This window comes from Plecotus auritus, assembly GCF_963455305.1.
Source record: "Plecotus auritus genome assembly, chromosome: 1".
Lineage (NCBI taxonomy): Eukaryota > Metazoa > Chordata > Mammalia > Chiroptera > Vespertilionidae > Plecotus > Plecotus auritus.
In genome coordinates, this window is record NC_137770.1 from 240,349,156 (window position 1) to 240,364,059 (window position 14,904).

Sequence of the window (14,904 nt, forward strand, 5' to 3'; positions counted from 1 at the left end):
TTTAAACAGATAGAGAAAGAGAGAAAGAAAGAAAGACCCAGCCTACGTATTATATAATGAAATATCCCATGGTGATACCTTGGCATGTTTCAACGCCGATTTGAAAATGAACGAGGCAGGGTTACCCATGTCTCCTGCTCATTTGTGTTGCCTCCTGTCCTGATCTTTCTGTCTGAGACCAGTTTTTACTGGTAAGCAGATTGTCTGCTGCTAAGCAGGAGGAAAAACCTGCCCATGGTCATCCTGTCTGCGATGTCGCTGTGCCCCCATACCCTGTGAGCCCTGGGAGACAGCAGGGGCGCTCCCGTGGGTAATGCTGCAAGTCTAATGGGAGTATTTGAATGAGTGGAAGAGAACATTTAGACATGTAGGAAATTTGGTTTCTGGAAGAGCAGTTTAACTTGAAAATTTAAAACAAATTTAAGTTCTGTTGAATGTCTTGTTTAATATTCCCGGTGTAAATTACATTAGTGGGTTTTTCACTCTGCTCAACAGCTTATTCACTTGTTTCTGCGTTCATGTGGGGTTGTCAGCATTTGCAAAGTGAACTGCCAGTGACTACAGTTTAACCGGCATTGTAAGGAAGAACTTTGCCCTGAAACTGTTGTTTAAAGCCAGTTTAGAGTTGATTGCAAGGCTGTGGATAAGCTTCTTACAGAATTGGAAATGCTTATCAGAGTGTTATCTAATAATATCCTGGCAGAGAAGAAAACAAATACTGGGGCGGTTCCAGTCGTTACGAACCAGGTGAACTCTTCTGGAGTTAGGTGTTCTCCTACACGTCTTTTAAGATGCCACCATGCAAACAGGTTTTTTTGCAGCTTTTCTTTTTCATTAACAGGTACATTTATATGAAAACAAGACCCTTTTTCTTAAGAGTTCTGCTTTTACTTTTTATTTGAATAATACTCCTTCTTTTGAAAATCAGATTCATCTCTGTGGCAATCAGTTATGATAGAAGACTTTCACCAGAGCAGCGGGAGCTCAGAAAAGAGTGGGTCCAATAGTCCGCATCCTGTTTGTTCTCCTTTTGGAAGTGAAGAGCAAAAATGATAGATGTATTTGTTTTTTAGTACCATAGTTTTTCTAAATGTGATGACAGCACAGTGAGAAATTACACAGCATTAAATTATGCCGAAAGATAAAAGCTACTGAGTTGTTGATTCCTGTAAGTTTAAGTTTTCTTTTAAAGAAAACTCTTAAAAAGGTAGATGGTGGTGAGGAGCCGGGCTGCTGAGGTTCAGATCCCACTCCTTCTCCCCTCCCCCTACAGCTTCCCGCTGCAGGCACACTCCTGACCACTCTGCCTCGGCTTAAAGTCTTAAAACCGGGTGGTGATGTGCCCTCCTCGTAGGCTTACTGTGAAAGCTAAGTGCCGAGAGCCTGGCATGGTGCCTGCCATGTAGTGACTGGACTGCAGCTGGGTGTTTCCACAGCTTCTCTGCTGTTTTAACAACCAGGTTTACTCCTGGGCAAGGTAAAGCTCCTTAACACTGTTCATGCTAAGTTTTTAAGTTTTAATTTATTATCATTTTTATTTGGTCACTCTAATTTCTAACAATGACTATGTTAAATATACTAGTTCCTCATAGATACACTAACACATCAGGCTTGGCTGCAAATGTTTATAAAGAAATGCAGTTAGGTATATACAGTAAATAGCCCTTTATCTCTGAAATAAAATCGCTTTGACTGGGGTCACTTAACTTAGTAGTTGCCAATCTAGTGCCAAAAGCTCTAAGTATACTTTTGTACCTTAGTTATTAAAATCATTTTGGTAATTAATGCAGATTCATTAATACCGCCCTACTTTTGGCTCCTTTCATTTTCTTTAATTCATAAAACATCAATACAAAGGCCCACGACTATGAGGGATTTGTGGTTGTCACCATATGGCCAGCTGTGCCACACGTCTGAGGAGGAGGTGGGTGGTGCGCTCCTCGCTGAGGCCTCATTTGTCCCCTGGTCGTCCCCAAGGAGACCCTCACACAGGCCAGGAGCCCAGGGGTGTTCAGTGTCTCCTCTCATTGTTTGAATTAAAAGTATGTTTAGTGCCTGGCTGGTGTGGCTCAGTGGTTGAGCATCCACCCATGCACCAAGAGGTCAGCAGTTCAATCCCCAGTCAGGGCACGTGCCCAGGCTGTGGGCTCAATCCCCAGGAGGAAGCAGCTGATCCATGTTGATTCTCTCCCATTGATGTTTCTATCTCTCTCACTCTCCCTTCCTCTCTCTAAAAAAAATAAAAATAAAAATAAACATTAAAAAAAGAAAAAGAAAAGAGTATGTTTAGCTCCAACTCTGGGCAAATGTAACCCCTCTTCCATTTTTAATCTTGTGGGGTGAAGGCAAAGAACTAATTACCTTAAGAGCTGCATAGCCCAGGCGGAGGTCTCTGTTCTGGGCTAGATGTTGGAGGTAGGAGATGCAGCCCAGTCTGGGTTCCGTGGGGAGGAAAGGGCCAGGGAATTGACGACAGACGGCTCAACTTCATCCTGATGCAGTTTCACCAGCACTTCAGCTGCTAAGAATCATTTCGCTCTGTCTGTCCTGCCCGTCTCAGGACTTGTCTGCCTGAGACGAATTCAGACCCCGTGTCCCGTTCGGCCCATTGGTTCAGCCCTGTTTCCCACCTCCCTTCAGCCCTTCCTGGACATAGTTTTCACAGAACTTGCCTCTTTTCCACAGAGAACCAGTGTCCAGGTTCTCTCTGTAAACAGAGGCAGTTCGCTCCTGACTGGAAACCACGTGCGTGGGCGCCGTGGAAAACCAGAAAGGCTCTGCCCTGCTCCTGAGCCGGCGTGGCATGCGTCCTCGTTATCTCGTATAACCATGTCCCAGGTAACCCAGGAAGACTCGCACATTCCTTGTTCAACTCTACCAGGATCTTTGGAGGAAAGGACCCCCCAACCTGAATGTGGACAAGGGTCAGAAAAGTGCTGCAGAGAATAGGAAGGCAAGGAATGCTGAGTATTGTCAGTATTCAGTTCAGAACACTGAGGGCCAGCCTTGGGGTTAGAGTGTCATCACGTTGGGAGGGAATGAGGCAGTTCTGCAGCTCTAAGGCAGATACTCAGGGCTTTACCGTGATGGCGCTGGACATGAAAGCTGCCCTCGCAGGAGGCTGAGCCTGCCTGTCTGAGGAATCGGCCTGCAGGCGGCGTGGAGAAAGCTGCTGACCCAGCTGATCCCAGGAACTCATACTCAATGAAAGACATTTTAAACCTTTTTTCTAGCATTTTTTTTTTCTGTGTGGAAGTAAGATGTTTCCACACACAATTTAGGTTTAGCCCTTCATCCTCTGACCTCAGAAGTGAGAATGATTTCTCTTCATATTAATTAGGGAAAAACTGTTTTCAACTCATGTCACAGAGGGCTAACTTCTGTAATATAAGAGCTATTCTGCAAACCAGCAAGAGAAAGGTATGCGGAAAGAATTCACCAAAAATACAAGTAGCTTCAATACATTAAGATGTCAGTGTCCCAGCGAGAGAAATTAGCATTGGCCCTGCACTGAATACCGGTTTTCACCAGTGGGAATGGCAGAGATCCAGCAGCTGAGGAGACACCAAGTTGGTACATGTGGGCCACTGGCTTTCTTGTCTGCTTCTAGTTGAGGTTGAATTGGTGCAGCCCCTGCAGAGGGCTGTCTGTCAGACTGTCAAGTGAACATAACCTCAAAATTCCAATTTTAGGGATTTAACCTATAGATATACCTTCATCTATGAAGCATGACATGTGCATTCTGTCACGGTTTGCAGTTGCTGAAGACTAGAAATCCATCAGCGACTTACTAAATAATGTATGGTACATCCACACAGTGGAACATTACACTGTTGTAGAAATAGGGGTTCCTTATGAACCGATACGGAAAATCTGTTAGGCTGTGAAATGAAAAGCGCCAGGTACCAGTGTGCATGGAATGCGAACGTGTGTGAAAGGGGCTGGTCAGCGGTGACAGGGCTCCGTCGTGAGGTGAAAGGCTTATGTCATAACCGTGGAAGTCCATCACTTTAAAGCAATCTATCCACAGACGCCTGCCCGCTGCGCTCGCCTCTTAAGGTTGCCCACTTCTCAGAGTAATTCTGGTTGGATACCTTTGTATTCTGTACTTGGCAGAAAATTCTGCACTCTCGAGTAGTCAGTTATATACATAGCACTCCTTGGTATTTTGAAGTATTTAGGAGATGAATCTAATTCTCATTACCAGTGTTTGCCAGTGTATGTCCAGTGAAGATTCTGCATTTTGAGAACCTAGGAAGTAAAACTCAGGCTTTTATTACTTCTTCTGTTGCAGGGACAGGCGTTTGCTGCAGCCAGCCCAGGTGTGTGACATTTTGAAGGGTGTCATTCTGGTCATCTGCTACTTTATGATGCACTATGTCGACTACTCCATGATGTACCACCTGATCAGGGGGCAGTCGGTCATCAAGCTCTACATCATCTACAACATGCTCGAGGTGAGGAAGGGCCTCGTTTCCCCGCCGGCCAGCCAGCCCCCCTGCCCAGGCTTCCCAGACAGACCGCTTTCCTGCCGGCTCCAGGGAGGGTGCTTCTGGCCCTCAGGGCTTGGCCAGTCACCTGGGGGCCTTGTTAAAACGTAGAGTCTGACTTGTAGATCTGGGTCGAGGCTGGGGAATCTGTCTTTCTGACGAGATGGTACTGTGCTGCTGGTCCTGGGACTCGGCGGCAGGTCAAGCACGACCTGTATGCAGGAAGGAAGAGCTACCTGCTGCCGGGGCATGTTTGGGTCAGTGCCCCTGAGAAGGTGAATTGTCATACCACAGGGAAATTTGTTTGCAAATTCATTGGACAGAACTTTAAAAATTATGAAGAAAATGTTAGGATTATATATATGTTTGCTATAATAGATTTACATGTGTGAGTGCTTTGGATTTTTCACATCAAGCAAGTAAACATACGTTTCCAAAATCTCTTAAGTACTTAACATTTTTATACAATCTATCTCATGTTAAACTTAGAGCAGTCAGCATGTGAAAATCTTCATTTATAAAAAAATAAAGTTACACAAAGCAAAAAAATGCTTTATTGACAGGCAGAATCTTAATAAGTTTTTTAAATAGTAAACTACCCTCTGTTATATAATACATTTTTGAGATTCAAATTGCATATTTCTGTGCTGTTTTTTAGGAACATAGGTGAGGTCTGCTATCTTAAATGAGGCAGGAAAGGGTTTTTCCTAACGGGTGGGCAGGTGGGGATGTGGGGCTGCTGGTCTTTCTCTCTCAGGCTGCATTGCTGTGGTGCCCGAGAGCTTCCCAGTTCGTCACAGACGCTGTGGCACTCGGGCCATCCTGGCTAAATAAATTCATTGACTGGGATGGTTTCAAGCCACCCCCAGCTTCCTGACTCCAGGCTCCATGCCCTACACTTGCTTTGCCTGGTAGATAGGATGCAGATGGTGGGTGTGGGTCAAGTTTGTGAGGCAGAGCACCATCCTGCTGCCCCTCCTCCCCTCAGAAAGAAACCCTGTTTGAGTGGCTCTTCATGCCGTAGTCCCACTGGTCTCCGTTACTGCCTTCCCTCCAGGGACTGCAGGGGACAGGGCTTCTACCTACCCCCAACCTGGTGTGTGCCTCCTGATTCACAGAGCCCTCTGCAGGGTGGTGTTGCTGTTACTATAAAATGGGTCAAGAAAAAGGACCCATGAATTGCTGATCAGAATGGTTTTACTACTGTTCACTCCGTGGCCTGCAGCTGATGGTGTGGTTTACACCTAGTGGATAAGAAGGGTCAGGCTCCCCTGCAGAGAGAAACTGCTGCGATCCTGCTTACCCTGCCCACGCTGCTGGGGACTGAATGTCTCCAGTCCTCAGTTTCTTGTCTGTAAATTGGAGATACCGGGGGAATTGTGAGGGCCAAGACAGTACATGGGAAGGGCTTAGCACAGTGCCAGTCATGTGGTGAGAGCTCCCTAAAAGGTAGCTATCATTCCTTCATTTGGCAGATATTTAATTGACATTTCCTGTATGCCAAGCACTACCTTAGACCCTGAAGATCCAGCGGTGAGCAAAGCCCAGTCTTATGGAGCTTATATTCTACAGGTGGGAGATAGACAGTAAACCAGGCGGTATTAGGAAATGCTACATGCCGCAATGAAAAAGACCAGGGCGATGCGTTACCGACTGTGGGAGCCACAGGAGACAGATGTCTGGGAAAGGCCTCTCTCAGAATGTGACATTTCAGTTGAATCTTCTTTTTTTTATGTATTTCATTTTATTTATCATATTATATTTATGGAGACTAGTACCTGAAAATGTCTTTAAGAAGTAAATCTGCATATTATTCTATATAATAAAAGCCCAGCAACCATAACGGCATAATGACCAGAACGACCGCTCGACCAGTCACTATGCGGTGCATTGACCACCTCTAGGTCCCTCCCCACCGGGCCCTCAGGCTCCTATCGCAGGATGGTGAACAGGGAACCACGGGAAACAGAGGTGGGAGGCGGCGGGGTGGGACTGAGGACTGGTGAGCGGGGGAAGATGATCACAGGCTAGGCCTAGGGACCCTACACACACATGATTTCCTGTGCTGGGCCTCTGGTATTCAATATAATAAACCTCAAACAAATTATAGCTCCTGTTGTTGGCAAATATTAGGTATGAATAGAATGGATCAAATGATATGTTTGTCCTAAAGGATTTAAGTTTGAATCCTGAATTTGAATTTAGAGAGTTAAAGGCAGAGGAACTATGGTTTTGCTGTGTCCTCTCCCTTTGATTTTTGCCAGCATGTACTAAGACTTTGTTCTGTTACAAACATAGCCGATTAGACAGAATCTCATTCATGTAACACGAGGATCGGAGCACTGCTGTGTCAGGGAATAAAGATGTGGCCGTGGATACTAATAAGTGCACAGATTCTGCTCCTGGAGCTGGCCTTCCAGTGGGGCTTTAAGTGTTTATTTTTGTATAAACACAGAGCTCTAGTATTTGAGTTGCTTCTGAATTTTAGTAACATGTTTGAATGGAATAATAAGAAACCTCTTTTCAATCATTTTTCTCTTTAGGTAGCAGATCGTCTGTTTTCATCGTTTGGTCAGGATATATTAGATGCTCTCTATTGGACAGCAACAGAGCCCAAAGAAAGAAAAAGAGCTCACATTGGGGTGATTCCTCACTTTTTCATGGCTGTTCTCTACGTCTGTATCCTTTTGACGTATCAGACATTCCAGCAGTCAATGCGTATTCTGCATTGTTTTATTTGGTTAGCTGTTTCTCTGATGTAAAGGTATGTGTGTGTGTCCTGAGCATTGTGTGAAATACCTGCTTTCTTTGGAGAAATTAGTTATGAGTCATTGTACGTTAACTTAAAGAGCCTCAGGTGTGCACGCTGCTGTGAACTGCTAACAGTTCTGTTCTCCGTGCAACAGGTTCTGTGGAAGGATTTTTGACTGAAAGGTATTATACATGCTTTACATTTATATACATCTGTGTTGCTTTCTATACTTATATGGAGTTTTTTAGTTATCTTTCTTTAAGCCTGTGGATTCTTTGTTATAACCTGGGCTTAAAATGTATACAATTCATCTAGGAATAAAATTTGAAATTTGTTGGGAGGAATTTGCGAGGTTTTATTCTCCCCTCTCACCCCCCTTTTAAAGCTCTTTTTTTTTTAATGAGTAAAGGCTTCATTACATATAAACAATGTGTGTGTGCCCATTCATATATATTTACACACATGTGAATGCCTGCATGTTCTGTGTGGGGTCAGATTCATTCACAGGAATGTGCCACATGGTTTTCCATACTCTATCTGAAACTGATACTTGAAAAAATCAGATTAATACTTGGAAAGTTAAGGGACTTAAGTGGGAAGATTTCTTTAGAGTAAAAACTTGTTCCAAGTATAATGGAATAAAAGTTACTGTTCTAATTTAAAGAAACCATTCTACGTGTAATATGAATATAATGCTGCAACTTGTGATGTCTTCAAAAAAAGACAATGAAAAAGAATCTTAATTATCAGACAATTCTTATTGTCTTACTAGAGGCCCATTGCATGAAGAGATTCGTGCAATAGGCCTTCCTTCCCTTGGCTTCCAGCACCGGTTTTCCTCCAGCACCTGGGACCCAGGCCTTCGCTCCGGCCAGAGTCTGCCTTCTTTGTCTTTGCTGCAGACTCCAGTTGGAGTCTGCCGTCTTCATCTTTGCTGCCGACTCTGGCTTGAGTCTGCCATCTTCGTCTTTGCTGCAGCACTCCGCTCCTGTAGATCCCTTCGCCCCCCGCCCTCCCTCTCATAGCAGGCGTCCTGCCCCGCCTGGCCACTCCGCACCTGGAGCAGCTGGGCAGCCACCATCTTTGGCCTTCTAATTTGCATACTGACTCTGATTGGCTGTGGGCGTAGCGGAGGTACAGTCAATTTACATGTTTGTCTATTATTCGGTAAGATGTTCCTCATCCCCAGAAGAGCCAGAGAGGAAGATCACTTCCAGATTTTTGCTTTGTGTTTTTTCTGTTTTAGAATGTAAATTATCTTAATTCAGAATGTATATTGCTAATTGTCTTCTTTCAGTATTTACCATAATTTCTATTTATTTAAGAAACTTTTTAAAGGGCCTATTTCCCAAGCATTGAGCCAAATGCCAGAGAACCAGAAAGAACAGGACTCACAGTCCACTTGAATGGTGCACCGCGGTTCATTTCTGCTTTTGCTTGTTTTGTATGGTGGCACACATTGTAATCCAGTCAAATTTGGATCACCTAATAAAAAATTACAAAGAACAAAATACTTACGTAAGACTTGACTTGAAAACATAGTCATCTTTTCCCCACATTATTCACTTTGAAAATTGTATAGTATTATCTGTTACTATAATATGAAAACAGACTTAAGTTTTTTCCTTGACATCACTTATTGCTAGTTTTGCATGCAATTCTTATAATGGTTCAAGCAACGACTCTCAACGTAGCATTTAACTCACACAACAAGTCCTTGCTCACTATCATGATGTCTAATAATGTGAGTATGAGGTTTAACTTTACATTTCTGAAGTTAAAGGGGTACTTTAATAGCAGTTTCTAGATGGGATAAATTATTTTTTCTAAACATTATTCTTCAGGAAGTTTTATATATACTATGTCCATTTTTAAAACAGTTATAATGAAAGGGTAATATTTTCTTTTACTATTTCAGTTTGTTGAAATTAAAGGAAGTGTTTTCAAGAAGTTTGAGAAGAACAATCTTTTTCAAATGTCAAATAGCGGTATGTACAGTTAGACTCTAATTGCAGATTATGCATATTATTTTGCAGTTCTAAAACTCTATGTCACATTTCCTGTGGGTTATTGTTTCTTTGACTTAAGCTGTGCTTTCTCTTATTCTCTCAACATCTTTACCAAGTTTGCTTATTATTTAGCTTATTGTAATCTCAGGATCTTTAAGATAATAAGAAATTACAAACATTTATATAGCACCTTATCAATACTTTCAAAAACTTCTCATGAATCCAGACATTTCTTTGCAGCAGATGATATTATTCCATGTTACACACGTGAGAACTAGAACACAGGGAAAGTAATTGGACTTGGCCAAGGCCACTAAGCTACCAAGAGCAGAATTATGACAGCCCAGGCCCCTCATAAACAAGGGCTAAGAGCTGTGCTGCCCTGGAGGAGGTATTGTCCCTGACTGGACAGAGTTCAGGCATTTAGGGAATATACGTGTGGGAAATGCCAGCTCACTTAGAGACCAAGGTTTAGCTGTAGAATGAAAGTCTAGATCACTTGCTGTAGAGTAACAGGGAAGGGTGGAAATAAGAAAAGAGAAGCCAGGACAATTGGAGGAAGGACACCAAGGTGAAATGAAAATGCAGAGGGCTATAGGGGGGTCCCACATTTGAGTGGCAAGGTGAGGCCCAGAATTATTAAGATACTAGAATATTAGGGAAACAACAGTTTGATATATACAGGCCTTGAGGTGGGTTACTAAGTAAGTGATTGCGCTGGCCACAGCCCCACCATTATGTGGACACCCACACCCACACGGGTGTGCCAACTTACGGCAGGCATGGATTTCTTTCATTTCTTGATTACATAGTATCTTAGACTATAATAAGAAAATAGCTTACAAAGTGAAATGTGTAAACTAGCTCTTAGCAGGAATTTAGTTATTTGCTTTTATTAAATTCATTCAGACCAAGATGAGAGTGCTTAGTAACATGATAAATATGAAACCTTGTTGTTCCCCCTCCTCCATAAGTTCTACTTATATCTTAAGAAATGCTTTCATAATACTAACACTCTATTAGCTAAAGGATTTGTCAGGTCAGCGCTTGTATACTCACTCTTTACCAAATTGGAAGTATTCTGCTATACAAGGGTTTCACATTACCCAGTCCTGTACTTCACTCTCTGCTTCTATTTTTTAATTCTTCTATAAAATGAAAACAGTTGTAAGTCCCCATAGTCATTGGGGGAATCTGAATCAATCTGAGCAGACTGATGGTTTGAGTATTTTTTGAAATTTGTAGAAAACTGGAATTTGCTTGCTAGAATTGTGTTGGTGAAAGAAGTAAATGGCTTACCAATGTAGCAACATCTACACTAATAAAAGAGAAATATGCAAATTGATCATACCTTTGTGGCACCCACCAGCCAATCAGGAGTGAGTATGCAAATTAACCCAACAAAGCTGGTGGGATAATTTGCATATGTAGGCACCGAGCAGCTGGGGGTGGGGCAGGACATAGGCGTTCCGCACCGCCCCAGCTGCTCCAGGCCTCTGGGCAGCGTGGGAAGGCGGAAAGGCGGCTCTGGGCCGGAGCGAAGGCGGTGCCAGCAGCCAGGGGAAGGAAGGCCCATTCTTGCATGAATCTTCATGCATCGGGCCTCTAGTTCTGTATATAAAATAGTATGTTTATTGTACAGGCACTTACACATAACATAATTTCATGTTCTCACTAAAAGAAATAATTTTATACATACTCTTATTATTATATGATTTATATGCAATATAGCTATATTTATATGTGAAAATTTTTTTCAGATATTAAAGAGCGATTCACAAATTATGTGCTCTTGCTAATAGTGTGTCTAAGGAACATGGAACAGTTTTCTTGGAATCCAGGTAAGTAACTTTTCACAAATACAGTGGCTTCTAATATTGTTCTTTTACATGGAATAAAATGTGTATGCAGAAAACTTTGCAGCATTTTAGCTGATCACTCTGGGTATGAGCAGTCCCTGTCTCAGTAGAGGATTGGTGGGTGGGAGACGTAGCATGTGCAGTAAGTCCTTGCCCATAAATGGCACAGTGTCTCCAGGGCTGTGTTCTCGGTGGGTGGTGGGCCCTGCAGCTTCCAGGTGAGCCGTGGCTATCTAAATGCAGTCAGATTTTTACATCTTAAGGGTTCACCAGAAGAACTTCTGATCTTTCCTAACCTTTGTCTTTTATTTACAGCCTATTAGCATCTTGAATAATGATAAATTAAAGAAATACAATGTAAAGCAATAAAGTGTTACTTTTATACAGCTCTGAATTGAGGCTGACAAGTTATCAGGATTCCATGAATTTTCACCATCCATGCAGTTGGCAGACGTTCACTGCCTGTCTGCTACGTGGCACATGTGAAAAGTGGTAACATATGTTAGGACTCCCAGGTTTACAGAAGAAGTAGACAGGTAGTTAGAGCACTGTCTGGCAATGCTGCAGTGAGCTTGGTGGGCAATGATCCACGTGCTCAGGTGTCTCAAGTAACTTAGAGCTTTCTAATGTCAGACATTTTTGTACAACTTTGTTCTTAAGAAGTGAGATCATGCTTTACATTTTATTTATTACCTGAGTGCCATGCCTAATATAGGCACTTAATAACTTCTTGTTAATTTATTTTGATTCATTGCTAGGTTTCAGGTACCTGTGAAAAATCAGAAACAGATATAAAATGAGATCAATGTCCAGAAGTTATTTTCTTGTGGAAACCATAAAATCAGGTCCCCTGATCCCCCCAAACTCAGCCTGATGTCAGACTCACTAAGACTGCCCTGCACTGCCCGTCAGCAAGTATAGCCCCAGCGCCAGTGTCTCCACCCCCTCACTGCAGCTGCCCGGGTCCTCAGTTGCTTGTCAGTGTCTCTAACTTCCTTCTTGCCCAGTTCCATTCTTAGACCCTTCTTCAAGGTCTTAGGGGTTTATCTGTTTGCAGTTCTTTTTATCAAGTACTTGGTACTAAATTGACATTTTTATACATGTAAAGGTGAGCAAATTGGACAAATTACATCTGTATGACAGTTAAATAAATGATTGAGCAGTATCTTTAAGTCACAGTGATCAGAGAGGGGGAAATTGTTCAGTTGACTTCAGCACATGTCCCTACTAGCTGTTTACTGTCCCCCTGAGGCAGCTCTGGAATCAGAGGGGTTTATAATGAGCCTGCTTACTTAGTCACCCACCAGTGGTCCCTGCTGGCTCCAGGCAGGGAGGCCAAGGCTCTGTTCACAATGGGTCCTCCCTGAAGTGCTTGGCACAGAGAAAGTACAGAATAAACATCTGTAAATGAATTATCCCTTCACTTGATAAAATATGGCTCCTTTGATAATTTATTGAATGCTAGTTCTGTCTCTATTATCATTTATTGAAAACATTACAGTTTTGCCCTGTGAATTTTGGATTTCTGTGATAGCCTGTGATATTGGATTCTATTTATATTAAGTAGTTTAATTGTCTGTTTTTTCCTATACTTTATAGATCATCTCTGGGTGTTATTTCCAGATGTCTGTATGGTGATTGCATCAGAAATTGCTGTGGATATTGTAAAACATGCCTTTATCACTAAGTTCAACGACATTACTGCAGATGTATGTATTTTCGTTAGCAATTTAGTGTTTGATGTTCTCTTCTACTTAATATTATACAGTTGTAAAAGAACAAGTTTAGGTTTATTGCATTTATGAAGATAATAGAAGAGTACTGCTACTATAAAGTTAGAATTATATTTTTAAGTTTCTAAAAATTATTACACAGCTGTGAAAGTATAGTATTTCGGTATTAAATAATTCTGGTTCCACACTTTTGGGTGGAGGTGTGGATTGACTGGTAGTTGAGATCAAAATCATCATAAACTGTTATTCTGTCATCACCTGTTTACTTAAACTTTTAAAAATCACATTGTTTTTATTAAAACATTAGGCTTTCAAAACTCAATTTTATATCTTACTCAGCATCTATTTTCTAAGACATCATTATTACTAGATATAGATAATAATAATTTTTAAACTGTTTATTTAAAATTTCCAAATTATTATATATGTTACACTACTTAAAATAGCCACTATTCCCAAAACTCTAAACTCTCATGATTATAATCATTGATTATTTATCTCTCCTTTTCTAAAAAATTTAATTCTCACCCAGGGATATTTTTTCTTCATTGATTTTAGAGTGAGAGGAAGGGACTGAGAGAGAGAGAGAGACAAATATCAATATGAGAGAGAAACATGGATCAGTTGCCTCCTGCATATGCCCCGACCGGGCATTGAACCTGCAGCCTTTTGTTGTATAGGATGACGCTCCAACCAACTGAGCCACCCAGCCCAGGGCTAGTATTTATCTCTCTTTCAAGAGAGACCTTTGAAAGGTTTGTGAGCATAACAGTTGGGGGACTTGAAGCTGTTTACTTTTGTTGTAGGAAAACAAATAGAGAAACACTACCCAGATGTCTGCTTGGCTATTAAGACCTTTTTACTGGTTAATTATTAAACATATTAATCTGAAAAGTATAAGTCTTCCCACTTTAGATATTTGCACTATAATACTTAATATTGCAATCTTATTTGTTTTTAGGTCTACAGTGAATATAGAGCCAGCCTTGCTTTTGACCTTGTTAGTAGTCGACAGAAAAATGTGAGTATTGTATCAAAGACAGAATCTGAAATTAACTGACGGTGGTTTAATTTAGCTCGAAATACTGGTTAAGAGAAAGCTACATCAACTTAAACTTCTTACTTATTTCTGTTCTTGACAGTAAATTTTTACAAATTAATAAAAATAATACTAATACTTAACATAAATAGGGTAGGATTTTTGCAGTTTTGTAACAGTTATACAACTTTGTTATTTAAAACTTCTTATGAACGTTTAAATTTCCACATCATTTTGCTAACTTACATAATAGGTGCCAGGTGCCTTCTTCCTTGTAACCTCACCCGTTTAGAAAATGTGCTGGTGATGAGTGAATAGTACTTTACACATGTGCTTTAAGTCCCATGAACCCTTCTCCCCTCTCTGTCCAGGCGTACACTGATTACAGCGACTCCGTGGCGCGGAGGATGGGGTTCATTCCTCTCCCGCTAGCTGTTTTAGTAAGTCTGTACTTCCGTATTTTTTTAAATGATGCAATGACTGTCATTATAGAATATTAATCAGCGGATTTTCAATAACTTTGTTTCAAAAGGATGATATAAAAATGAAAGGTAAATGAATTGGAGGAAATTTGTTATCCTTTTGGCATTTGAGTCATCCAATAGATAAGTGATATCAGGAACTGTTTTTATATAATGGCTTTTCTAACAATGAGAATACTCTTGCTTATTCATTTGGCAAAGTTTTTTTATGGAAATACTTGGTAGGTGTGGCAAGTATAACATGTTGGTTGAAGTGTAAGTTGGTCTAGCACCTCTAAAGGGGCAATTTGACAGTTTAATGGAGTAATTCCAGTTCTAGGAATTTATTCTAAGGAAATAGCTGTAAAAGGCACATAAGACTTATAGGCAAAGTTACACATTATAGTGGCATTTATAGCAAAAACTTGGAAACAAATGAAGTAGATTAAATTGTGAAATGTTCAAATGGAGTATATTCTGTATTCATTTTCCGAAGTTTTTACAATGAAATTCTCTAGTCTTATCTTCAGGAATTATATATATTTTAAATAATAGCACTGA

The 14,904-nt window shown here is 41.2% G+C and overlaps 1 protein-coding gene across 1 annotated transcript in view; it reads left to right on the forward strand.

Annotated features, from left to right (window-relative positions):
- TAPT1 (transmembrane anterior posterior transformation 1) overlaps positions 1 to 14,904 on the forward strand; it is a 55,005-nt gene that overhangs the window by 30,428 nt on the left and 9,673 nt on the right. Inside the window, exons 4-11 of the mRNA XM_080667225.1 lie at positions 4,295 to 4,457; positions 7,034 to 7,169; positions 8,889 to 8,986; positions 9,161 to 9,230; positions 11,012 to 11,092; positions 12,710 to 12,819; positions 13,805 to 13,864; positions 14,254 to 14,322. Coding sequence (XP_080523351.1) covers positions 4,295 to 4,457; positions 7,034 to 7,169; positions 8,889 to 8,986; positions 9,161 to 9,230; positions 11,012 to 11,092; positions 12,710 to 12,819; positions 13,805 to 13,864; positions 14,254 to 14,322 — 787 coding nt within the window. The remainder of the gene's footprint in view (positions 1 to 4,294; positions 4,458 to 7,033; positions 7,170 to 8,888; positions 8,987 to 9,160; positions 9,231 to 11,011; positions 11,093 to 12,709; positions 12,820 to 13,804; positions 13,865 to 14,253; positions 14,323 to 14,904) is intronic.